The following is a 25,074-nucleotide window of genomic DNA, read 5'->3' as shown; positions in this document are numbered from 1 at the left end:
CCTTTGACACAAGGAAAACAGATAAACCAGTAAATGAGTACACTCTGCAGTGTTTTCAGAGAGAGAGACACAACAACAGGTGTTCTGAAGCACAGCTGAATTCTAACCAAATAATCATTAATCTTCCCACATTTTGTTTCCACAGGCTATTCTTGTAATTTGCTATCTGAATTAGAAATTAGGGTGTAAGGGCAGAAAGGAAAACAATATGCATTTTCATTTTGTATAATAATATTTTTCATGGTTGAGTATCTAGGAAATAACTTATAATAATAACATTTATTGCAATTCCACCTAAAAATTCTTCTCCGGTATATTATGTACTAGATAATTCATATAATTTTTAATTAATTGCCTTTTTTAATGAGGTAATTTTAAAATGTTTAGCATTAAACATTTTTGTTATGCATCCATGTGAATTATGTTTTCAAGCATCTTATCTTCAAGCCTTCTGCATTTCTTACTACCAGCATGTTCTAGCAGAGGGAAATTAAATTCTTGAAGGGAATAGTACTGAGCATGTTGGTTTTGCTTATGACGTGCAGAAGAGTGGCCAGGTTGAAACTATATGCTTTGAGAAAGCTATGAGTTATAGGCATTGGTTTTTGCAGCACTGAACTGCAGATGTTGAAAACAGAATAAAGGAGGTACCTGTTCCAAAGTAGCACAAATAAATCTTTTCAAGTAATGTTTCATATGTGTGCTGTAGCTCAGAGCAAAATGTTTTGTGTTGTAGATATGCAGAGCAAGTTCCATGTTGAAAAATGGGAATTTTTTTAAAGTGGAAATTTCCAATGTCTGAACTGTTTCACACAAAGTGTTTATTTACATGTATTGTTGTGTTAGGTTGAGCAACATAAATGGTTTCTTAAATTGTTCAGAGGCCAGCCTAAGAGGGCTTTACAGGCCCAGCATCTAATTTATGGGACTGGGCTGAGAGGAGAAAGGAGAATGATTCCATATTATTATTATTATTTTCTCAAGCTGGTGTCTTATGTTGAATTTCACCTTGCTAAGTGGTAAAACCCATAAAAAACATTATCACTAGTTCTTAAAATTATCAAGACCAAAAACAAACCCAAGAAACCATAACGGGCGAAAAAAGCCCTCAACCCTCGCAGACTTCAAAAGAATCTCCTGCCCCCATTCCTGCAGGGACTTTCCCAGCTCCCCCCACCCCAAGATTTGAGAGAAGAAGCACATTTAGGATCTCATGTTCCAATAAGGGTGCGCTGGCACTGGTTACCTGCTTGCTGTTTCATTTCTATGCAGTTTGGAGGTGCTCAACATGGTAAAGAAGAACTGCTAGCACCACTTTGTGGCCAAATAATTTTTAACATATCTCAGCAATTTTCTGGGGGCTGACAGACTGAATTATTTTTGTTCCTTCTGCTAGTTGATTTGATCAACTCACTGTTAAATGCACTGCTACAGCCATTCACTGAACAATGTGAGTTGGTCAAAAGACACATCATATGGTAATGGTAATTGCAGCTCACAATCCCTTGCGGTTTTGTTAGTGCCCACTACTTCTTTTGTTATTTGATTATAATAATATAATATGATTATATTGATAGTTATACTGCAAAGTAGTTCCTGAAGGTGAAAGCCTTTTGAATATTCACAAGGACTCAATTATCAATGTGCTGATGTACGCAATGAACCAACGACATGCAGATTTGGGGCTCAGAAAAAGTTCAGTTGTGGACATTTTTGCATATGAGAGAATAAGGTAATTTATCACACATTCTGAAAAAAATGCATACTTTATGTTTAATTGACTTATGTTTTAAATGCTGCTTTATCTAATATATGGATCATGATCTGAAGTCAAATGTGCTTCAAAGTTTTCTAAGCTTAAGCTTAGAACATTACAGTGAAAAAACTTTTATACAGCTTCTCAGGTTTTGATTCAAAGTCCAAAAGTTTTATTGTAGGGACAAGAAAAGTCAATTTATCCCACAATAATTGTTTAATAACAAGATAAATTTTTAGATATTTCTGCATTTTTCCCCCCAGACTTGTGCTGAATATTTTAGAAGGCAGAAAATCTTGAAGACTTTTAATTAAAGCTACAATATTTTTAATTCATCAGTTTTAACACTCTTGAAAAATACCTGTTTAATCAAAGAACCTAGAAAGGACTAATTTTCCTTGCCAAATGGAATAGTGAAAACAAGCTTTTAAGACTTATTAGTGTGAGGAAAAGAATAGTGACAAGAGCTAAGGAGGCACATTCAACATGTCTTTAATGTGTCAGAGCAATTCACAAGCATCTCCTGGTAAATTGGAAAGTCAATGTAAGAGTAGGCTGTGTGTTGCTTTCAAGGGAAATGAGTAAGAAATATGTTAGTGCTGACTGGCAGATTGTCATGAATTTAGCATGTTGAGGTCTGAAGAACAGAAGAAGCTAACTAAGATTTTTTTCACTGATTTTTTATGTCCTGTTGATGGAAAGCCTAAGCTTTTTATGTGTAGAAATATTTCCTTATAAATAGAAAGCTGAAAATGAAGTTGTCGCTAGCTGTTTTATAGAAAATTTAACCAAGTTTGAGGAATGTTTAAACAGGATAGCAAATGAGTCTAACCAAATTTAATACCCTCAGAGAATGTGCAAGGTTGTAATATTTGTGGAACATTTTAAAATATAAATTACTATTATAAATTGGGTTTTTGATCTTGTGTGAAAACTTAGAGAAGAGCCTTGCCTCAATATAAACAAGGCAGTGTTTAATATCTGCTTTTAGAACACCTAAAAGCTGCTGTTGAGCATCTTGTACCAAACAAATTTATTAATTTTGTTACAATGAAATACTCTTACATGGAATAATTTCACTGTAAGTTGATTCATTTTCTTATGAATTTTTATTTTTCTTATAATTTTTATAATTCTCACTGCCACTAGAAACGTTCATGATCTAGGAGAATATTTTTTGAGTGGACTTAAGATTTTGCGTAGGAAATCAGGAAAACTGTGCAATGGAGAATGCCAAGGATGATGGCACAACCTGCTGTAAGGGAGGGTCATTTGATTGAAGTGATAACCAGACATCTCTTAGCAGAAACTCTCTCACTGCAAGCTGCTATTATCTAGGCAATATTTTAATTTCTTCTTGATTAAAGAGGTGGGCTGAAGGGCTGTTTGCCATGAGAGTGTGGTCTTACCAGGAGATTTCTTATCTTTGTTATCCTGACCATTTTTCCCAGCAGGCACCTTAGTAACTGCTGCTCCTGCCTGTGAAACTGTCAGAGAATGTAGAATGCCATTGCTGGAAACTAAAACCATGATTTGCTGGGAAGCCCCTCCTAGCAGAAAAACTGCATTAAATAATGATATCTTTCATGCCTATAACAGTACTCATTTTCCAATACTTATATTATTACCACGCAGTATATTATTTTACTATGTGCAATTGACTAAAGTGGAATTTTTCCCACTAGGAATGGAATTACACTGTGGAACAATTGGAAGGTGAAGCATTTAGGATCTTGCTTTCAGAGGACTATACAGAAAAAGAACATCTAAAGCTTTCAAATCAGAAAATCTCTCTGCTGCAAGAAGAAGTGTGCTTCCATATGGAAGAAAGGAAAGCCCTTCTGCAAGAGGCCAATGACTTTTTTCATGCTGCTGGCAAGGTAGGTGAGAAGCCAAGTGTGTAATAATAACCTGGCAACGAAACTATTAGTGTGCTCTTGAAGGCTGGTGGACGTGGGATTATGCAAACAGTAGGCTAAGCAATTTGAAGTGGGAAATTACACATCCAGTTACCCTTTTCATATGAATTTTTGCCTCAAACTTCTATCCAGAATGGCAAATCCATTCAAAAATGTATTCTCTTTTTTTATTTCCTTTAAGTATATTGAGCACTTGGTTTCAAAATAAGGTATTTGGTAAATATTTTTTGCCAAGAATTGGGCTTTAAGTTTGTTTCCTGGGGCCACCAGAAATAATGCCTATTCTTGCAGTGGTCTCCAGAGGAGCTAATTATAATCAATATTATTAATAATGCAACCTCTTTTTCCAAAAATCTTTCAAGTAGTTAGAAGACTACTTTAAAAAGTTTATATTTTAGGGTGTCCAAAGACCAAATGGTCTTCTTGTATTTTTTTCAGGTATATTTTTTTGATATCATTTGCAGAAGCTTTAAAACAAGATAATTTCCAAGGATAGTCCGTTCCAACAACAGCAATATTGATAAAATATGCTTTTCTTTTTCTCTTCAGGTACTTGATGGTCTTGAAAGTATTGAGAATTACCATAAAATCTCTATTTCAGAAGGCTTTCATTTACCTATATTGACACTGAAGTATAAGGAATTGCAGGAAGCAATTAAAGGTTGTACAGAAACTACCATGCAGAAGGGACGAACTTTAGTTAACAAAGCAGATTCTCACAGGTATTAACATAAGTTTCTGATGAAGCTAAAGTAATGAAAAACTTATTTTGAACATGTCAGTTTTACAAAATTTCTTATGATGGATATAAATTTAAGTAAGGAATAACTTGATGGGTGGGGAGTGGGGGTAAATATTAAAACTTCAGTTCTTAATTGTATGAGGCGTCTTCTTTGCAATATAAAGAGGAATGCCTCAAGTATTCAGGTTCTGAATTGTTTCCCTGATATTATGGTTTAAGTTATAATGCATGCCACTGTTTTGTAAATTGGTGGGGGGTTTTTGTCCTATTAAAACAACACCCTTAAGGAGAGGTTGATTTAGAATGCATATGACATTGCTTTTTCAGCTACTGTAAAAAACACTGAAATATTTTAGAGTCCAAAGAAAACATTCCTTTTAGGGTAGAACTGGCATGCCATATATTTCCTCTATTAAGCTCTTCTATTTGTCATTTTTAGTTTTAGATAGTGTAGCTAGAGTGAAAAGGGAAATGAGCTATTTCTCAGTGAACCAGACTATGAGTCTTGTGATTAAGGTATCTGTCTTGTGAATCTACCTTAGGCACTGGTGACAAATTATTTTTTTTGAAATTTCATTTCTGTGTTTTACTAATTATTATTTTATTTGGATTAACTTTTATATTTTTCTTGGTTATTTTTCTTTTAAGAGTAACAGTATAAAATTCATAAGTTACTCATCATACAAATCAACATAATCAGTAATAATTGTAAATCATAATAACCCTCTATGTGGAGCAAAAGAAGATAAATAAATGACAGTTCTACTTTTCTATTTTAGCCCTTGGGTGGCAGGAATTCAGAAAATGATGGAATATGTTCAAAAAAAAGTAGATCAATTAAACGGCCAATGTCCAGATTATGAAGAATTTACTTTGAAGAAACAACAATGGATTGCCTCACTTGAAGATCATCTGAGTAAGGTACATCATAGATTCATAGAATGGTTTGGGTTGAAAGGGACCTTAAAGAACATCTCATTCCAACCCATTTGCCATGGGCAAGGTCACCTTCCTGTAGACCATGTGGCCCAAAGCCCCATCCAGCCTGGCCTTGGATTGCTTCTAGGGACAGGCAGACACAGCTTCCCTGGGCAACCCGTGCCAGTGTCTTGTCACCCATAGTGATGAATTTCTTCCATGTATCTAATCTAGATTTGCCTTGTTTAAGTTTGAAGCCATTTTCCCTTGTTCTGTCCCTCCAAGTCACCCTTGAGCTTTCTTATAGGCCCCTTTAGGTACTGCAGGTGTTTCCTATAAAGTCTTCCCAAAGTCTCCTGCTCTCCAGGCTGAACAACTGCAGTCTCTCAGGCTGTCACCATAGGAGAGGTTAATGCTCCAGCATTCTGATCACCTTTGTGATGGTTATCATCATCATTGTAGCACGTCTTCTTAGGGCATTCATGAATAGTCCATTGTATTTCCATAATTTAACTATAGTGAATATTGAAGTTGAATCAAATAATAAGTTTTTTAGAGAGAGCACAGTTGTACTTAAAATGCTGAATGCTCTTATCAACACAAAAGAACCAAAAGCTGTTCTGAAAAAAATGAGCCATTTCCAAAAGAACATTTTACCAGTGATGTTCAATTAAGCATGGATTTGCTTGGATAATGAACAATTATAATTTGTTCTTTTGGAAAAGAAGTGAGCAATCAGTCCTGTGACCCGTAAGTAGGTTTCATATACTGCTTCTGTCTTTTGTTTCATGCGGCTGAAGATAAAAATGAAAGTGTGGCAAAAATTGAGGTTTAATAAGCATGGTGATTGAACCACAGCAAATTTTCAGTAAATCTGAAGGAGACTGAATTCTATTCACTATAAAAATTCCTTTTGTTAATTAAGGTATTGATGCATCAAGGACATGACAGCCCTCTTTAAATGGTTGAATGTCATATAGTAATACAGACCTTTTAAATGACTTGTCAAAGATGGAATAGACAAATAGCTCCTAAATAAGTTTCCATGTATAAATACAAATTAAAAAAATATAGTCTTTTAGCAAGGTTCATATGAAGGAAACCAAGAGCATAGATGAGAAAAGTAAATCAAATTTAATGACTGAATAATTTAGTCTGTAATCTGATATTTTGTATTTGCATGATGATTATAATGAACCATTATCAATCAAATGTGAATTTAATTTGCTACAAATTGGCCCTCTTCCAGACCATTTATGTGTGTAGAAATGATGTCACTATCATGTTGTGAATCTTAACCTACAAGTTAAATTATGAACGTAACTTTTACTTAAAATATAAACCTTAATTTGAACATAAGGTTTCAGTGTGCCGTGTTCTAATCACTTTGTTCTCAGCCTTGCATTAGAGAATATTGTGTCATTGCAGTGAAGAGTGCTTATTGCTATATTGCTACCAAGCAATTCACTTTTAATACCCACTCTCTAAAGCAAAGTATCCCAAGGAATCTGGTGCCAAATTCAATTGTGCTTCAGCCTCATATAATAAAGTTGGAACATCAATAAGCTGCCAGTTCTTAAGAAAAATGTTAAATGTAAATTCACATGTCTAATAATAACCAAGTGTGTTGTGTCTGGTGTCATCTTCCTGTCCTCTTCATAATCTGTTTTGTTATTATAGTGCATACATAATATCTTAGTGACAGTGGAAGGGAATTCTGTACATGTACCTGCACAAAAATAGGTCTCTTGCCCTGTCAGAGAAGCTTTAAATGTACTTTCTGGAAAAATCCTGGAACAGAATCAAAGTATTTCTGCCAGGGCTATAATAGCAAGATTATAATTCAGTTGTGCCATATTGAAATCACAAGTCTCAGATATTTAGGGTAAAGAAAGCACTGTCAGTAAAATGAGAGCAAACAAGAAGGGTTTTTGATCATGCCTGTTGAAGAAATAGTAGAGTTGTCTTCTTTATATTGTAATTCCTATCTTTCTCTGAGTATACATGATATTAAAGTTCCACCTTTTCTTAAATTCTTCTCTCCATCCCACCATTTGGGGTTGAGGAGTGTGTGTGAGCAGCTGTGTGGCACAGTTGTCATTTGAGTTTAAACCACGACGTTATGCCTAGAAACATAATCTACGCACCAACAGAAAAGTGTTACCTCATTTTTTTCTATATAAAGTGATATTTTATACTGGTTTATGAAGTCTACTTATATAAATTAACCATGTGAATAATGCTTTCAAATAAAGGTGTCGCAATCAATTAAAAAGCTCGCTCCGATGCTCGCAGTTGGAATGGAGATTGGCTCATATTTGTGCGAATCAGAAAGAGTTTTGAACAAGCACCTTGAACTGGCTAAACAAACAAAGGTAAAAAAAACCTTTCAATAATGTTAAGTGCTTTCAGAAACAAATGCTTCCTGTATGTAATTCTAAATAAGGTTAGAGGCTGAGAGTTTCTTGTAAAGAAAATAGACCTTTGTTTTAAAACTATAGTTAATGAACAAAAGGATAACATTACAGTCATTAAATCACTGTTTTTCTTCACTGTCTCTATCTCACTGTGTGATTTGCAGGATCCTCGTACCAACTTTCAATAGAAAGACTCTTCAAATGTGGATTGCTACTCCTACATGAGGCACCAGGTTTAATAATTGTCTAGACAGCCAGAGTCAGAGAAAAACCTTCTTGTGGTTTATTGTGCCAAAGATAAGGGATGAACTGGCAAAAAGAAACAAGTAGTTTCCATTTAGAGAAGCTATGAAGGGGGCTGTAAAGAGCCCCAGTGGTCATGTTGGGAGTGCAGCCATCTGATGAGAGCCCTGCAGCACTCAGCTCTGTCACACGTGAGGTTATTTTTAAGTCACATCCAGGGCCTTTCCCACTCCCATAGCAGCCCTGCACTATCTGGAAGGGGGTTAAAACCACTTGAATCCCTTCCATACCCTCGTCATAGGTGCATATTTCAGCTTAAGCTGAACAGCATGGCACTGTGTATTTTAGGAGTATCCTATGTATTTTCAGTACTTAAAATTCCATTTCTCCAGCAGAGCTCTTTTTTGCAGCAGACAACAGCTTATGGGGTCCAAGGGATGGATCTGTACGGTACCTGTGGAAATAAAATTCACTTTAAAACAATTCTGGAGAGCACATTGTAAAAATATTAAAACCTCAGCAGATAAGCAAGAGCATATTTTTGTTCCTCAAGACTTTATAATAGTTTTAAGTGTCTTTTCTGCCAAATTTTGCATGTCAAGGTGTTACTTTTGTTTGCTGCAGTGTATACTTTGCCCTGACAGATATATATATGAATATACTCTCATAACTATACACCTCTTCTAACTATTCCTTCTGGAAACTGTAATATCCTAGATTTCAAAATAGCTATTTCAATAACTACACCTATGATTTTAGGAAAGAAATGGATATTTCTGTGATTTAGTTTCCATTTTGAGCTCTTCTTCAAACAAGTAATTAAATTATACATAAAAAAGCAATCCTAATGAAAATTAACAATGTAGTATCAATATTCACAAGTCCTTTCCAGTCATTATACGTTTTTTTCTATGCTTTTACCTTCAAAGGAAACTTCATGTGAACTGAAAGCAGCTGAGGGAATCATCAAAAATATGGAAGAGTTGGAACCTGAGCAGGTGGTGGCTTTTTCTAGCAGAGCTGACTTTCTGAATAAAGAGCTGAAAAAAATTGAAAAAAATATTGGTTCAAAGCTAGAAATTCTAGAAACTTATGTGGCCTTTTTACAGTCAGCTGTAGAGGTACGGATTACTTATTTATTCTCTGACTAGACTGTAAAAGTCTTACAATTGAAAAATTTCCATCCATTGTAGGAAGGATTGTAATTGATTTAGATTTTCCTCCTCTGCATATGTGCACTCTCATTATATACATGATAAAAATGCTTCCATATAGGTATTCTGAATATCAAATATCCTGATTTGCTTCATATAACTTTTGAAAAATGTCCTGATGTGTTCATAGGGATCTTTGTTGCTGTCTTACACTACTTCCACTGACATGATAATTCATATGATTGTATTAAAAAATGAAATAAAAACCAGCTCTAGCTCAAATCATAATCAATTCAATACCAAAATAATTTTGCTAGCTGTGCTAATGGTGTCCAGGACAGTTAATTTTCATTTTGATTTGGATTCCATTTTAAGATTCTACAATATGGTAGCTGTTCTTTAATATTTAGAAAGAAATTGAGGATGGAATGGAACCTGTCAGATAAAATTAGCCATAGGATTTATTTATGGCATGATAAACTACAAAAAATATTGTATTGCATCTTCTGATTATTGCTAACTTCAGTTACTTCATATTAAGCAGATCAGTGAAAATCAGTGCATTGATATACTGGTAAATAAAATCCATGTAAGAATATGCGATAGAAATTGAGCTAATTGCTGCCATCTGTCTGTTGGCCATCTACTGGTTGGCAAGTTATTCAAAACTATTTTATTATTTGGTGTTTGTAAATATTTTAGGGACTCATAGATCTTAAAATTAAGATTCAGAGGGGACTATTCAAATTTATCATATCTCTGTAACTTCTGATTATAGCACCTCAAGTTTTGGTTTGTTTTTTTTGTTATTCATTTAATGTCTTTCTATAGGTGAATGACGATATTAAAAATCTGAAGGAATTCTATAATTCAAAACCCCTACCAACAAGCAGAGAGACTGAAAGTAAGATTGAAATAGAGTCAGCCAATACTCAGTGGCAAAATACTATAAAGAAGACTTTTTCCACTGAAAATATGGGTTGCTGTTTTCTTAATTTAGTACATGTGGTGAGTATGTGAGTATGATCTGATAAACCATGTTGAATATTTTATACTTGCCTGTGATGTATCCCATCCTAGTTCTATGCCTAATGGATTGTGTACCAAGTTTTAAAAGGGCTAATATATACTGCTGATATATACTTTCAGAAGAAGGTATGTGAGTGCTTATGGTAAAATAAAAAGTTTTGTGGCTAGCAATGACAGAGCCCTTACTGACCCAGTCCATGCCTAAAAATGTAATACGTGCTCCTATCTATTTGTTTCATGTTGGAAAGCAACATATGTTCAAGCACAATATTAAGTTCATTTTACTTCCACTAAGAGGGAGGGAGTCTTTACTGACTGAGTGCATGGATTCTCCTAAAGAAATGGATGTTGGAGCTACTTCCTTGCAAACAGTCTTTCCCAGTGTCTTTACATTCTGTCCAACAGCTACACTGCCTAGGCATCCCTGTTTAATTTTCCAACAGCACTTCATGAGGCGATCGTTGGAGCTGTGCAATCATTCCCTAAGCTACACCTCCTCAAGTAATCCAAATTAATGAGGTCAGCCTGAATACCCAGCTGTTCTTTCTGCTTTTATAGGACACACTAGGGAGCAGTTAGACATTAAGCTGTGAAGGGGGAGGTGGTGTTGGTAAACTACAGCAGGTTACAGGTGAATTGGAAAAGCCAGCTGAGGGAGGGAAGGTGCTCAGGCTGTTAGTCTGGCTGCAGGGTGTGTCCCTGCTCGGTGCTGCCAAGCAAAGGAAAGACAGTCACAGTAATGGCAAAGTCACTTAAAACCTTCTCACATCTTCAGACATTACCTCCCTAAACACCTGGATATGTGTTGTCACATATTTTCTACTACTCTGTTCCTACAATATTCCCAGATTGTAGCTTTTAAATATCTGGAAGATATGGAGCATACTAGTAATTTACAGAAAACAACTTCTCTTGGAAAAAAAAGATAATTAAATGGGAAAATGGCATTACCCAGTTTTCGGATATTTCTCATAGAGGTTCTACTGAAAAGAGGTAAAAATATCAAATATTCAAATACTAAACAATTTAACCCTCCTGTGCTTCAGTGCTGCTTCGTTTATCAACACAAAGGGGTGGTCTTTTCTTCACCTACTTTGTTTTCTAGTTGCTATTTGTTCTCCAAAAGGTAACTTTGGGTGGTTTTGTTTAGTCAGAAAATCTTTTATTCTGTCTGAGTGTGAAACAGACATCAGGTGGCAATAATTCAGTCATTACTGACCTGTTCTCTGCTTTAAACTACAGCTTTATATATGTTGTCACTTTAAAAATTCTGTAAATCTGTGCCTATTTCTAGACAATATTAAAGGAAAAGTGTATTTAAGGGTATACATTTTTTTAAGTTACACTACGATAATTGAGGTTTTATTAAGCTTTATTTAAAATTATGAGGTTTCAATTGTATGTTATAAAAATATGTGTGGGAAAAAATGTGTCTTTTTATTTGCCAGGTAAATGAGAGGTTAATATTAGAAGTAGAAAAATCAATAAAAGTTACAGAAGATATCATTATTAACCTGAATAAAGAAAGGAAGGAGCTGACCGATCTTTGGGCAATCTGGAATTTTAAAATTACTCAAATAAAACCCATCAAGCAACAATGCCAGATATTTAAAGAACAACTAAAAATCGTAAGTAAAATAGCTAGCAAGAAAGCAACTGTGGCAAATATTTCTAGATTGTTATTAGCTTGTCTGTGGCTCTCTCATCAACTATTATAGGTATTATTTATATAGAGTGATGATCAGTAAAATATGATTCTTGTTCATAGTCTGTTCTCTGTTATGTCAGTCAGTCAGCAGGAACCATGAAATGTTTTTGATTTTTTTTTTTCCCTACCTCAAATCCATAGAAGTCTAAGTGTCCATTTCCAATTCTAAGTTTTAATGGAGTTTAATCAATGCTTTACCAGCAGTGATTTTTTTAATTCTTTTTAAAAGCACCATTTTTTTGAGACTGAAGAGCTGCTAAACCAAACTGGGTCCTAACTGTTACTAAACTGAAGTCTGACCAGGTTCATGCAGAAAGAGGATTGAAACCTCCTTGGCACAGGGAGAGTGTACAGGGTTCCTCAAAAGAAACACTAGCTGGGCTGGTAGCAGAACCAGAAACACCAGTTAGGCTTGTAGCTGCTGTATCTCTAGTGCAACTCAGCAGCACACCAGCCCATCTGTTATCTCAGAAATCCTGTGTCTGTGGTCCTGCAGTCCTGGCGTCTGAGTCGCTTTTTCATGCTGTCATAAAGATATCTTATCACCCTTGTCACTCAGAAGGTTTGCAACAGAGAGACTTTACTGACAGCATTTGGGCACCTGGTTTGAGGAAGGTTTTGTTACAAATTTAGCTTTGACTTTAAATTTAGGGGGTTTTTTTATTTATTGCAGTTAGAAGTGCTCAACTTCTTGATTCTCTTTTAGACTACCCGTGGATTAGAGATTCTTCAAGAGGCCCTCCAGCTTGCAGTACCAGTTGACCTTGGAAGTGACCTTTTAATTGTTTTGGAACTACAGAAAAAGCTGAACCAAATGAAACCACACTATGAGGTGAGAAACCAAGCTAGTGGAGTGAATAGTACATCAAAATGTCTTTTTGGTCCCATGAAGATCCACATCCTCATTGACGCCAGACACTCTGTCTGGGTTTGAAGTGTTTTATATTTTACAATGGTTTTCCAGGAGGAAGTGTTTGTGTGTGTTTATAATGCAGGGGCAAAGAGATTTTGCCTTCAGTGTTCAGAGAATGTCTTGTGCTGTGTTAGTTGTGTATTCAAGGGACACACAAGCACTGGGGTGGTGAAGTACGAGGAGAGCATCAGCTCCAAGCTTTTGAATTTAGAGCAGGTCAGAGGCTGAGGTAAATCATAGTGGCCTTTCTACCTCCTGTGTGAATACTGTCTCTGGGTTTGAGCAGTTCACTCTGCCATTACCCTTTAAATATGTTTGACTTGTTTTCATGCAAAGCTGGGTGACAGCTGAGATTTGTGCCTACCAAAAAGTACAGAATGTAGTGTTTTAAAGGGCAGGGCATTGACTTCTCCCCAAGGCAATTTACCACTGTTAGGTGGTTATTTCATCAAATGTAAAGGAAAAATTGCAGTGTTTGTGCACATTAACTTCTCTGATTTTTGTTAGCAACTGAATGCTGAGCTTGAGTACCTGATCAAATTATTGGAATTACCAAGCCAGAAAGGATTTCCTGTGAAAGAAAATTCTGAGAGAATAAGTGAGCTTATTCATTTCCATCAAGCAGTAAAGGATGCAATGATAGAATACGATGAGATTTTCAGCAAGACAGTCAAATTTCATTACATTAAAAAAGAAGTGAGTATAACATTTTAAAACATACATTCTTCCCATTGTAGTTAAGCTCTCTTTGGTTTTGGTTCCTGTTACTTTTCTTTCATTTTCACCAGAGAAAAAAGATAAATCAGCCTGGTGATCAGAATTAAAATCTTGGATCTAAAATTGCATGAATTGGTTGAATTGAAAACTCAGACATGAAACCAATTTTAATTACTTAAACTCAAGGGTAAGGAAAAAAAATTAAGTTATTTTAAACAGACACTGATTTTTGTTTTTTATATATTTCAGCTGGAATGTCTGTCAAAATTAGGAGAACTGGATATTCCTGAAATATATGGGGACCCTGAAAATGTGCACCAGGCTAAAGCCTACCTTGTGAATTCTCAGGAGAAACATGCACATATTAGACAGCTATATACTCTACTTATTACTCAGGGAGTGGATATCTTGTCTGCAGTACAGCAGCCTGTGAGTATAAGCAGAATGATTTATGAAATCAAAGATAAATATGAAAGATTATTGAACTCATCTGGCTAAATTTTAGTTGTGCAAATATGTATTACTACTCTGAGAAAAATAGAGAGAGCTTTAGGGAAGTTAATCTTAAAATATCATTATTTGGAAAAAAAAACCCAAGCCATAATTTACTTAAGTATGTTTTGTGAAGTTCAAGGCCCTGATGGCAATTTCTTGAATCTCTATATTACAATCCTGCTATTTTGAAAAGGTTGTTTTGTAGATTTATTCTCCTGTAAAGAAAGGATAACATAAGAGCAAAAGAGAAAATGTAGTAACAGTGTTACCTTATCAATGGATTCAAGACTGATTTGCATGACAGAGTGGATATCATTTTGGAAAGGAATTCAGGGAAGAATTTTCATTTCCCTGAATTCAGTCACTTACTAAAAAAGCAATACTTTCCTTTGATTTGGCTAGATCATTTATATTGGCAGTCAGCTCTTCAGACGCCATAAACTGATGGATGGCAGAAAGGAGCTATTCTCCAGCTGGCAAAGGACTAGAGGGGGTCACTCCCTCTTTGCTCAGAGAAGACACAATATTTAACTTTGACCCAAAACTACTCCCCAGACTACCAGTGACTGAAACTGCTATGTCCTTGCTCTCCTTGCAGCGGAGGTTCAATAGTTTACTCTAGCCATTGTGGCTGGCTTTGCATGTTCTGCCTCAATGATTTTCATTTTAGATTGGTTAAATCAATACATTTCCTGCGACTGACTGATAAATTTGTTTCTCTCTTTCCTCATTAGAATTGCTTGAATGTTTCTGTAAAGAATCTGAAGCAAGAACTTGCTAGATTTGAGTGTGATAGCATAAACTGGAGCTCCAGAGCTGAAAAGTATGAGGAAGAACTGTCACAGTATTTTCAACACTGCACCACTCAAGAGGATATAAATGAGGTAAATGAGATTAATCCCAACTCATTGAGTGACTGTTAAAGAGCTGTTGTGATCTATAATATTACTGTTTACCATTCCCCTAAAAGCTTCATATGTATACAGAAAAACAGACTTTCATTTTAGCAGCAACTTTGGATCTACACAGCAGCAGCAGTAATCTGTGGTTCATGGCTCTGCTGTTCAGGATTCTATCAAGCTGTTGGGCTGGCAGTAAAATGCTTTCACTGCACCAAGAGGACTGGAAATAGAGCAGCTACATTTTCTTTAGCTTTCAGCTCAGTCAGCTTCATCTGAAACACAAGTCTTTATAACTTTTTCTTGTGAAGCTAAAATTTCAAACAAATGTAGAATTTGTACATATTGCGGTTGTCAGGTCATTGAAAATAACTTCCAGTGTTTCTATGAAAAGTTCAGAATAATCTAGTACTAACGTTTTTTTCAGAAACAAAAGATACACTTGAAAAACTGCTAGGAGCAAAGGAAATGTTCATTGGCCCAAGAGATTAGAATTAGTATTATGGAATTTAGGTTAGGAATAATTACTCAGGTAATATGACTATCAACATTACATCTTGGTAGGCCAGACACAAATGAATTCACAAATTAGAAAGCTACATTCATTAAATGTCTCTAAAAAAATAATTTAGGAAAAAATATTTCAAAGAACTAACTTTCCCTGACTGATACATTAAGATAAGAGGCTGATGGGCTCTATACTTGATGTTCTGTAGATTGTACTCATTTTGTACTTCCTTGCATCCATGAAGTACAGAAGAGGGATTGTGAGCTGGAAGGATTTTCTCATTCATGTTTCCTGTAGGATGAAGCATATGTAATAAAAATACAGGACACTGAAGGTCACATATTCTTATTGGTTAAGTTAAAATCTGTTATCCCCAAACCTAATTAAATCTTGTGCATAAACTAACTGAAATATACTAATTTAGCATGTGGATACCTTTTTCTTTAGGTTTTTCTTTTGTATTATAGAAGATGAAGGTATTTCCTAAACAGATATTTGGCTAATATGCCTGTATATGCATTAAGACACTGCCATTTTCTTCTTCTTCTTTTTTTTCTTTTTTTATTTTCATTAAGTATTTCTAACTAATTCTGTTTAGGGATCAAGAAATCAGACACCTGGCTACTTCAAGAATAATATTTATGAGTATTACCTTCAGTATATTAAATTCTGCCAATTTTTTCATCAGGAATTGAATATTGCTAGTATGCTAGTATGAATATTGCTAGACTTGTCTAAACGAACAATTTATTTACTATCTACTGTGTCTAAGCAAACAAATATTTCATGTGCCAGCAGCAAGCAGCAGCTGTTCATGGCTGTCACATAGTAAACAGCCAACCAGATAATTTAGCAGTGATTTACCAGTTTACAGAGCAAACTTTAAAGCTGACTGAAAATATTTGGGATTCTGCTGTAAATACTTACACTAATTTATTTTTGATGTGATTAATTTAAGTGTGTAAATACAGCCTGTGAATTAGGGCTTAGGACTAAGTGGTGTTTGAAGAGATCCTTAGAGGACGTAGCAAGTTCCCTGTGTTTGTAAGGTATTGGTGCTTCTATAAGAAACGAGGAAACAAATACTGAAATTTATAGACAAGAATATATAGCACGGGATTTAAATAGCCTTGGAGGAGACAAGAGTAAAATGCATGCCTTTTCTGTGCCTTCTCTAATTCAAAGAGAATTCGAAAAGGCAAAAATAAGTGTATATAACCTCAACATCTTTGGGAAGGATGAGGAAAGCTCATCTTTGGGATCTGTATTTGCCAGCTGGGGCTTCTTCTTTCACAAGGTAGTTTGAGTAGCAGCCTCAGAAGAGCTGCACCTCCACTGTGTTGCACTGCAGTCATTTGTGAGCTCAGCCTTGGGTACACTGATATAGTGGATATAGGAATGCTGGACTGGATCTGTTCAGGGGATTCTGAGTGACACTGTTAATCACCCATGGTAGCTTTTGCAATGAAAAAGCCTTCACTTTAGGTGATCACTTTAAAAATAACATTTATGCATGTCCATGTAAAACTTGTCAACCAAAGAGCAACAGACCCTGATGCAGGTTCATAGCTCTTCCCAGTCATCTCATTTCTTTTTCACCATATCGTTATTTGCATGCTTAGGGAAAGATATGAGTGGAAATATGGTTTTAACCATAAATGGTAATGAGCTATCTTTATTCTCAGGTCAGTAGGACCTTCCTATGTACCTTCATTTCTCACCTTGTAATTTATTCTGATTGTTGCCCCAGGAATCAAGTAGTCATTAATGACTTGAACAGATTTTTCCCCCCTTTTTGTTTTACTGTTTTTTAATCTTTGTGACTGAAAATCTGTTTTCAGCAACCTGCTTCTTGGGGTGTTTTGATTATTGATGCCACAAAAAGTTTTGTACATGAATAGAAAGGGAAAGGTGAGGGATTAACATTGAAATTTCTTCTAGAGTGGCTCAGACAGCAATCAAAGCATTTACTGGAATGGCACTGTTAACAAAAATGTTTAAAACATTTTATAACTTGATTTTTCCATTTATTTTGTGGTCCTGTGATAAATTGAAACAACTGGTACTTAAACCCCTCTCCTCCACTACCATTCTTCACCCATGACAGGGCAACTATAGTTAGGAACAGCTGCTTGACTAAAGACTATGACACAATAGTCAAAGGTACAAAGTTCCATTAAAGCAGTGGGCTGCACTCACTGAAGCATATTTGGATGCATAGTCCCTTCAGTATTTCTCATTTAATCTTGCAAAACTGATACACGTTTGGATTTCTAAAAGCTGGAAGCCCTGCACTGCCCTTGGTACAATTGCTGATGATAACAGGAGCAGTGCAAATGCAGTTAGATGCACAAATCAGAGCTGAATCTGATTTTTCCACTGAGGCTAAAAGAGAAGAGTGACAGCAGCTGCAGACCTTTGACACACAAGCCATCATATCTGAAACAAGGAGATCTAATTTCACATACTGATATGAGGAGAGCCTCTGGCCTTATAAATTATCACTGCTATTCTATATGTGCACAAGCCAGTGAAACAAACTAAAATAAACTCTTGTTCATCTTTTCTTTCCCACAAACTTGAAGCAGCAAATAAGATTCTTGTTTTCTGAATAAAAAAGTATTGTTCTGCAGAAGTGGTTATATTAACAGAGGGCTTTTAGATAGACTTTATTCTTCTGCATACTTAGGTGGGATAAAGAGCTTAAACTAATTGGAGATCACAGGGCCAGTGATAGAATTCCCTTCCTTTCCATTACACTGAGGGAGCACCATCTGTTTATACACTGCTGAAATAATGTGGCAACATCCCACTAGATTAAATGAAAATGAAAAATATATCCCTTGATGGATTAACATTAGTATATAATAATAATAATGATTGTTAGCTGTTCCAATAACAGTGGCTGCAAAATAAGCCTTCGTTACTCCCTGGATTCTTTGGCATGAAGGAGGAGAGGGTGCAGGGTGAAGTCTGTAGAATTTTTTAATATTAAAAAAGCCTCAAATACATATTTAGATATCCAATTGTGGATATGACCTGAACTTGTTAACACTAATTTCATTTGTGTGTCTGGAGTAACAGATCATAAAGCAATAGAATTTCCGCATTTCTTCATATCAATGGCTTCAAATAAACATACTTTTACATAATTTATTTATTATTATTATTATTATACATTATCTTGAAAGCAAAATATTATCTATCTATAGGACCTGAAATTCTTAAAATCAATATTTTGGTAATTTTAATATTCTTTTATTTCAAAATTTATTAATTAATTACATATAATTTGAAAATTTGATCAGGGAATTGCAAGGTAATTAAAATATCACTGATTTAAAGCAGGTTATATAATAGTCTGATTCTTGAATCTCTTGCTTAAAGAAATTTAAATGTAACAGTAATAGCTGAAAGGAGTTTTTAAAGCTGTAAATAAAATTGCAAGTTGCATAGCTTGCAGAGAAAAATATTAGGAAAACTATGCTTAAAATTTCATAGGCCTTTAAAAATGGTTTATCTAAACAGTTTTGATATACTTATTTATATAAAGTTTTCAATGAAAAAAATAACATGGTTTATTAAAGGCCTACTTGTAAGACAATATTAAAGGAAACATAATTGTCACTCAAACAAAAATAAAGAATATAACAACCGTATACTATAGTTAGTTTCCATGGTAAATAAACACTGGGCTTAAAATTCTGTTCATCATAGATGGCTCTTCTTTTTGATACATATCAAACTCTTTCTGGTAAATTGGAAATTCGCCTGATCCCTATGTGTGTAAATGAAATTGCAGCTTTCTAGAGCTTCATCAGTGTAGTTCCTATCATTCTGGCACTTCGATTTTTTTCTGTAGATTAAAGAAAGTGTAGCTATATTCCATCTAATTAAAAAAGAGGTTTAGAATAAATTTAATATAACTAGATTTAATAGTATGTAGCTGGTGTGAGTTCATCTGAAAAGTCTTGAAAGGCATGGACACTTCATAATTGGACCTACTAGTTCATTTTAATTTATATTATTATAAGAATAATTTTCCCTGGTGTTGGGCTTGTTGCACAAGTCAGTGCTGACTGGCAGAAGTATCCTCACCCAGTACATCTAGCAGTAGCTAGGTGAGGCTTTCTGTATCTGTTAGGCAGGATCTCCCTGCTGCCATACTCAGAGCACAGTTGTTTGACAGTCAGCTGGTCCTACAGCCTTCATCTTGATCCTGCAAAGAGATGTGCTTCTCTTTGTATGCTGTAATTGTACTAAGATGTTTGGATTTGCACAGTGTATAAAATTAAGCCCACGTATAACTTCTTTTCAGAAGCAGGACTTTTGAAAAAGGGATCAGAAATGGGACACTTGGCTACCATTTCTACTAAATGAACTAAAGTATATGAAGGGCATCTACTTTAAATTAAAAGCAGTGGAAGCTCCTGGACAGGATTTTTTCATAGATTGTCTGAGCAATAGTCTCATTCCTCGTTCCAATACATTTTTGCCTCAGTTATTCTGGAAACACTTTTCATTCAGAATGCAAAACCACTGATTTAGCAAGATTATGAGTTTCCATTACTGTAAAGAAATTCTGTCAACTTAAGGATGCTTTGAGATGGCATAGTATTACTAACCTCTGCATTGAATTTTCAGTGTTTAAATTGTCCATTAAACAGCTCTTGAAAAACTTTAATTGATGGGTGCTGACTTTTTTTTAACTAACAAATATGTTTACACTGTTGCAGCTCAGAGAATCATTTAAGGATCTCAAAAAGAAATTCAACAATTTGAAGTTTAACTATATGAAGAAAACGGAAAAAGCTCGAAATATGAAAGTACTTAAAGTACAGATTCAGCAAGTTGATACATATGCAGAGAAGCTACAGGTAACAGAAAATCCAGGCTTAGTAAAGCCTTCACCAGTTCAATTACTTGGCCTATGCCAAACACATCACAGAAAATTAGGGCATCACAAAATTTATTGTGCACTTCCCTCTTACCTTTCTCATTATATCCTCCCTGTCTGTAATTGACTGAGACATTTTTCACTATTCTATTCCTGTTATTCTGCCATTTACTTCTGTGAAATGATGTTAATGCTTGACTTCACTCCTTTAATCACCATTATTTTTCTGTTTAATCTTTTATTTTTCTTGCATCTATTGTGTGACCTAGCCTTTCTTCTCCTTAAAGGAACCCAAAATTATCATGTCTTGCATCAAGCTACTCTCTTGTCTCTGATTTCCTCATGTAATAGATGAACTTTTTTCCTCAGAGCTTTTGGCTGTATTCATTGCCTGGAGTTGATCATGATCCTTTGCACCTTAGGACCCTGATAGCCTCACCCACTTTTTGCATTCACCAGAAAATTTCCTTCAATGGCCTTTTTAGTTGCAAGTTGTGCATGACCATGTCTTATTACTGCAGATATTTGTTTATTTTTAAGCTGAAAAAAGCTAGCTCAATTATACTTTTAATAAATATAATTTATATAATTTTTATCAATTATATAAATAATTTATATAATTTCTATCAATTTATATAATTTTAATCAGCTTTGCAAAGGCCCTCCAGGTTCCTTTGATTTTTGAAAAAGCAACTTGTAGTTTTTAAAACATAGGACAAGAAGTATGTTTGTATGGTTTTCCCCTGCTTTTTTATATCAAATTTCTAAAAACAGAAACATTTTGTTGGTATTTAACATTGCTATCTCTCTTTTAAACAGATTCTTAAAAAGAGGATGGATAATTTAGAGAAGAAAGTCATTGATCCTTTTGCAAATGAACCTAAGGCTAAAGTTCAAGTTCTCTTGGGCGCAATCAGTGACTTACAAAAACAGCTGAATGATTTTAGCACGGTTGTGGAAGATTACAAGCAAAATCTGGATCTCATGGAGCATCTGCAGCAGATGATGAAAGAGGTACTAGTAAACCTGACATCCCCACTGTCGCTGTAATAATGATCCAGGACAGGGACAGATAAAATTGCAACACTAAAATTTTGTTTAAGAGATGTGTTCAGTGTCCAGTGACCTCATCAGTGTGTTCTTACATATACCATTAGCCAAAGAATTTGTTAATATTTGTTGAATACTTACATTTTCAAACTCTCCACTTACTCAAAAGAAATAAATTATTTCCTAAAGCTAAAATTTAAGACTGCCTTTTTTTAAATTTCTTTTTTAACTGAGTGTAAAGTATCACCTTTTACTCAAAACTTTTCTTTCAGCAAATAGACAGTCCTAAATGCTGATTTCAACAGTGGCTAGAAATGGTGATTTTTTTTTTTGTCACTTTCTGTAATGATGCAATACTGGTGATTCTAAATGAACACCAGATTGTGTTCTGTTCTGAGTATTGTTAACCAAAGATGTTTATTATGGGTATGTTCTGAAGCCCATTCTTGTCAGTAGAAAGATTTCTGGTGAATTTAATGCTTGCTGAGACCAAAAACCCTGTCTGCTTGAATGCCAAATTTAAAGAACCCTTCTGCCCTTACACAGCTATAACTGAGGCCATAACAGGAAGTTTTTGAAATTAGCCAATTGATATACAAGGTGGAAGGAGATCAGAAATAAAATATGTTTTTTCAGAACCATTAAATAATAACCTCACCATGCCTGTAAGATGAGCGTGGGCATAGTACTTAATGAAAATTTAACAGCCATTAATGCTTGAAGCATCATTAGTAATGAACAAATGTTTTTCAGGTTAAATTTAAGTCAGAATATTTAAGATACACCGTATGCCACTGATTAAGGAAAGTGTAAGAATAATCCAGTCTATTCTTCAACAGTTTGAACTGCAGATTCATTCATAGTAGTTCATTATAATGCAGTTTTTTTATCCCTCAGTGTCAATTTTGGTTTGAAGATGTGAGCGCAACAGTGATTAGAGTTGGCAACTACTCTGCAGAATGCAAAACAAGAGAAGCGATAGAGACTCTCTACAAGCAATTCAATAAGTTTATTGAACCTGCAGTGCCTGAACAAGAAGAAAAAATTCAACAGATTATGGACCTTGCTAGACGGTTATATGGTAAGGAGATATCTGGTAATGTATTGTGGGGACAAAATGCAGTAACTTGGGGTGGAATTAAGCAGACTCCTAGATTTGTTCATTTAAGATGAAAATAGATGAATTTAAAAAAAAAAAGAAATTTTTTAAAGTATTGATTGGAAGAGGTGAAGGATTTCAGAGGATTTCAGAACAAATATTTACGGAAAGTAAAGATATGAAAATACTCATTCAGTCTGGTATTTACTTGGTTTTCTGTATACAGCCTGAGTTCACCTTGAAATGAAAATGTCCTTGCAATATTCATGAGCTTTGAGTTAAGATTTCATGGCTTAAGCTCTCTCATAACAGGCAAGTCCTTGAAGCCCGAAGATATTATAATGATATACCTCAGTGCTGAATTAATTTTTTACATTATGACCGTAAATAACTGGTAGGATTTGATTGTCAAATTTTTATTAGCAAATAATGTAGACTGTTATTTAGATACTGTATTTGCAATTGTGTTGATTTGGAACATTGTTGACCAAAAAAATTGAAAGTCAAAAAATTTTTTATTTTGCTTTTTTTCCCTACCTGTAATTTTTTATATGCTTTTTAAAGTTAATTTTTCCAAAGATAAGGTGATAATCCAAATGTGCAGGGATTTTGTGTAGCCTATCAATTCATGTAGTAAAGTTTAAAAATTTCAGCAAACTGGGCTTTAAAATTCCTCTTTATTTAGTGGAAAGAATATTTAGAGAGCACAGATCATTTTTTTTCTTCTCTCTCTCTCTTTTTAAGCCTTCTCAATATTTTAAACATTTCTATCTGCAGCAAAGGAGATGACAGAACAGATTTTTGACAACAGCTGATTAGGAAAAGTAGGAGAAAGAAGTTGCTGAGTGTCCTTTAAGTCATTACATGGGAAAAAGCTTCTTCATCCTGCCTTTGTTTCGTATTTCTTATAACAGGGATCTAAGTGCTTCCTAGTTGTATAATGTAGCAATGAGTTCAGGGGACACTTTATGAGGTCAGCATCTTTTAAAGCAGTATTACTAACCAGAGAGAAGACTTGCAGAAACTATGAGGACTTATCTCAAGTAAGATAGTACGAGCTGGGAAAGCACATTACTGTGAATGACAGAATTCCTCCAGCAAAACAAAACACAGAAAAATGCGTTTATTGTAGTCCCTTGGGGTAACAAATTACACGGACTTTTGCAGGTCTGTTTGAGGCATTCTATTGTACTTTCCTGCTGTTTTGCCTTTGTAGGGATTGAAGAAGGAAAGAAGTATGTAGAAAAAACTGTATTAAAGTATGAAGAAATCATGAATTCCGTTGATGGGTTGTGCAGGTCTCTGAGAGAACTTAAGGAGGTAAAGGTATGGTGCTTTAAACTGGAGAATGTATTGCATCTGTGTCAATTTATCATGCTTGGTAAATCTTGGTCTGAATCAGTGCTTTTAGTGAGGATCATCTATGGTAGCAGGAATTACTTCTTTTGGCTTTCTTTATCTTGTGTCACTATTATGTTCTTTGAAATCTGTGGAAGATTCCATGACAGGTTTTGAAGGGTTTACCAAGTCCTCATAAAATACACTATGGTTGTCCAGATTTCTGTTTCTATGTTTTATACTTATACCACATTCTTCCCCTTCCACCTTTTAAAAAAATTTTATTATAGACACTCACAAATGTTTCTTTCCTCCCTAGAACTGTTTACCTGCAATCCTGATATCTTTTCTGAAACTGTTGTTAGTTCTCTTTTTTTTCATATGACAGTGTTACTTAATCCTTTATTCCCCCTTACTGAGCCTCTGTATAAATTGGTTCATATTCCTCAGATTCTTGATTAGCTGCTGGAATTCTTCAGTCTTACATACTGAAGAATTATAGTCTGCTATAGTTTCCCTGCCTCAGAAAAGATCCTGTCAGATTCAAAAAATGCTGTCATTGCTTGTCCAAGAATGAATTAATTGGGTTTTACTGCAATTTTTTTGCCATAAGCAATTTACACCTGTGCTGATGACAGATTTTCACTTTGGTGTTTTCTCTGTTGTACAGAGCATAAATCAGTGTAGAGCTAACATTTCCTACCTTTTATTGCATAAACTTACTTAATTTTCTCTTCACATGACAGAAAGTTGACTTCTCTGAAGAGTTGATTCCTGTTAAAAAAGAAGAAAGAAATGGTCAAGAAACATGTGAGACTGTTAAAGAAGTGGAGCAAAAGCAGCAGGCTAGTTCAATTTTTTTTTTAATAACTAGAACTCTTTCTTAAAAGGCTCTGTGCATTGCTAGAAAGATTCTTGTTTTTCAGTCTTAAAACCTCCCTTTGGACGGGGGTTATCAGTGTAGTCTTGGTCAATTGGTTTTCAGTTATTTTCAGTTACCCCTTTCCCTTCTATCCACATATTCTCCCCTATGAATTTTTATTTTTTAGCATTTTTTACATGCCTGTATATATCCTTTTCTTTTCTAAGAACTATTTCTTTTGTAATCTTTTATCAATTTTCCTTTGGTCCTATTGCCTCAGTATTCTTAATGTAGAGGTCCTCTTTGTGACCATTCTTCCTTCTTGAAAAAGAGAACTCCTGCTTGAACTCTCTCTTTTAAAAATAAAACTTAAGGGAATATAAGAAGTAATAGTGGAGACTGCTGATAGT

At 34.9% G+C, this 25,074-nt stretch overlaps 1 protein-coding gene and 1 long non-coding RNA gene across 5 annotated transcripts in view; one reads left to right on the top strand and one right to left on the bottom strand.

The window, feature by feature from the left end:
• Nucleotides 1-25,074, top strand: part of CCDC141 (coiled-coil domain containing 141) — a 62,470-nt gene that overhangs the window by 23,635 nt on the left and 13,761 nt on the right. For all 4 annotated transcript variants that reach the window (XM_063162236.1, XM_063162238.1, XM_063162237.1 and 1 more), the window contains 16 exons: nt 3,442-3,636; nt 4,225-4,397; nt 5,197-5,338; nt 7,591-7,710; nt 8,925-9,116; nt 9,981-10,157; nt 11,627-11,806; nt 12,593-12,718; nt 13,307-13,495; nt 13,766-13,945; nt 14,746-14,895; nt 20,155-20,295; nt 21,135-21,329; nt 22,263-22,446; nt 23,681-23,790; nt 24,549-24,647. In XM_063162236.1, coding sequence (XP_063018306.1) covers nt 3,442-3,636; nt 4,225-4,397; nt 5,197-5,338; nt 7,591-7,710; nt 8,925-9,116; nt 9,981-10,157; nt 11,627-11,806; nt 12,593-12,718; nt 13,307-13,495; nt 13,766-13,945; nt 14,746-14,895; nt 20,155-20,295; nt 21,135-21,329; nt 22,263-22,446; nt 23,681-23,790; nt 24,549-24,647 — 2,553 coding nt within the window. The remainder of the gene's footprint in view (nt 1-3,441; nt 3,637-4,224; nt 4,398-5,196; nt 5,339-7,590; nt 7,711-8,924; nt 9,117-9,980; nt 10,158-11,626; nt 11,807-12,592; nt 12,719-13,306; nt 13,496-13,765; nt 13,946-14,745; nt 14,896-20,154; nt 20,296-21,134; nt 21,330-22,262; nt 22,447-23,680; nt 23,791-24,548; nt 24,648-25,074) is intronic.
• LOC134421378 (uncharacterized) lies at nt 8,013-24,555 on the bottom strand. The gene is made up of 3 exons (XR_010028586.1): nt 24,506-24,555; nt 8,917-9,035; nt 8,013-8,449 (listed from the first exon to the last, which is right to left on the bottom strand). It is a non-coding gene; the product is annotated as an uncharacterized LOC134421378 (long non-coding RNA).

The sequence above is a fragment of the Melospiza melodia genome, chromosome 8 (assembly GCF_035770615.1).
Source record: "Melospiza melodia melodia isolate bMelMel2 chromosome 8, bMelMel2.pri, whole genome shotgun sequence".
NCBI lineage: Eukaryota > Metazoa > Chordata > Aves > Passeriformes > Passerellidae > Melospiza > Melospiza melodia.
Note: the sequence above shows the minus strand (reverse complement) of the source record. Positions and strands in the feature narration are given on the sequence as shown.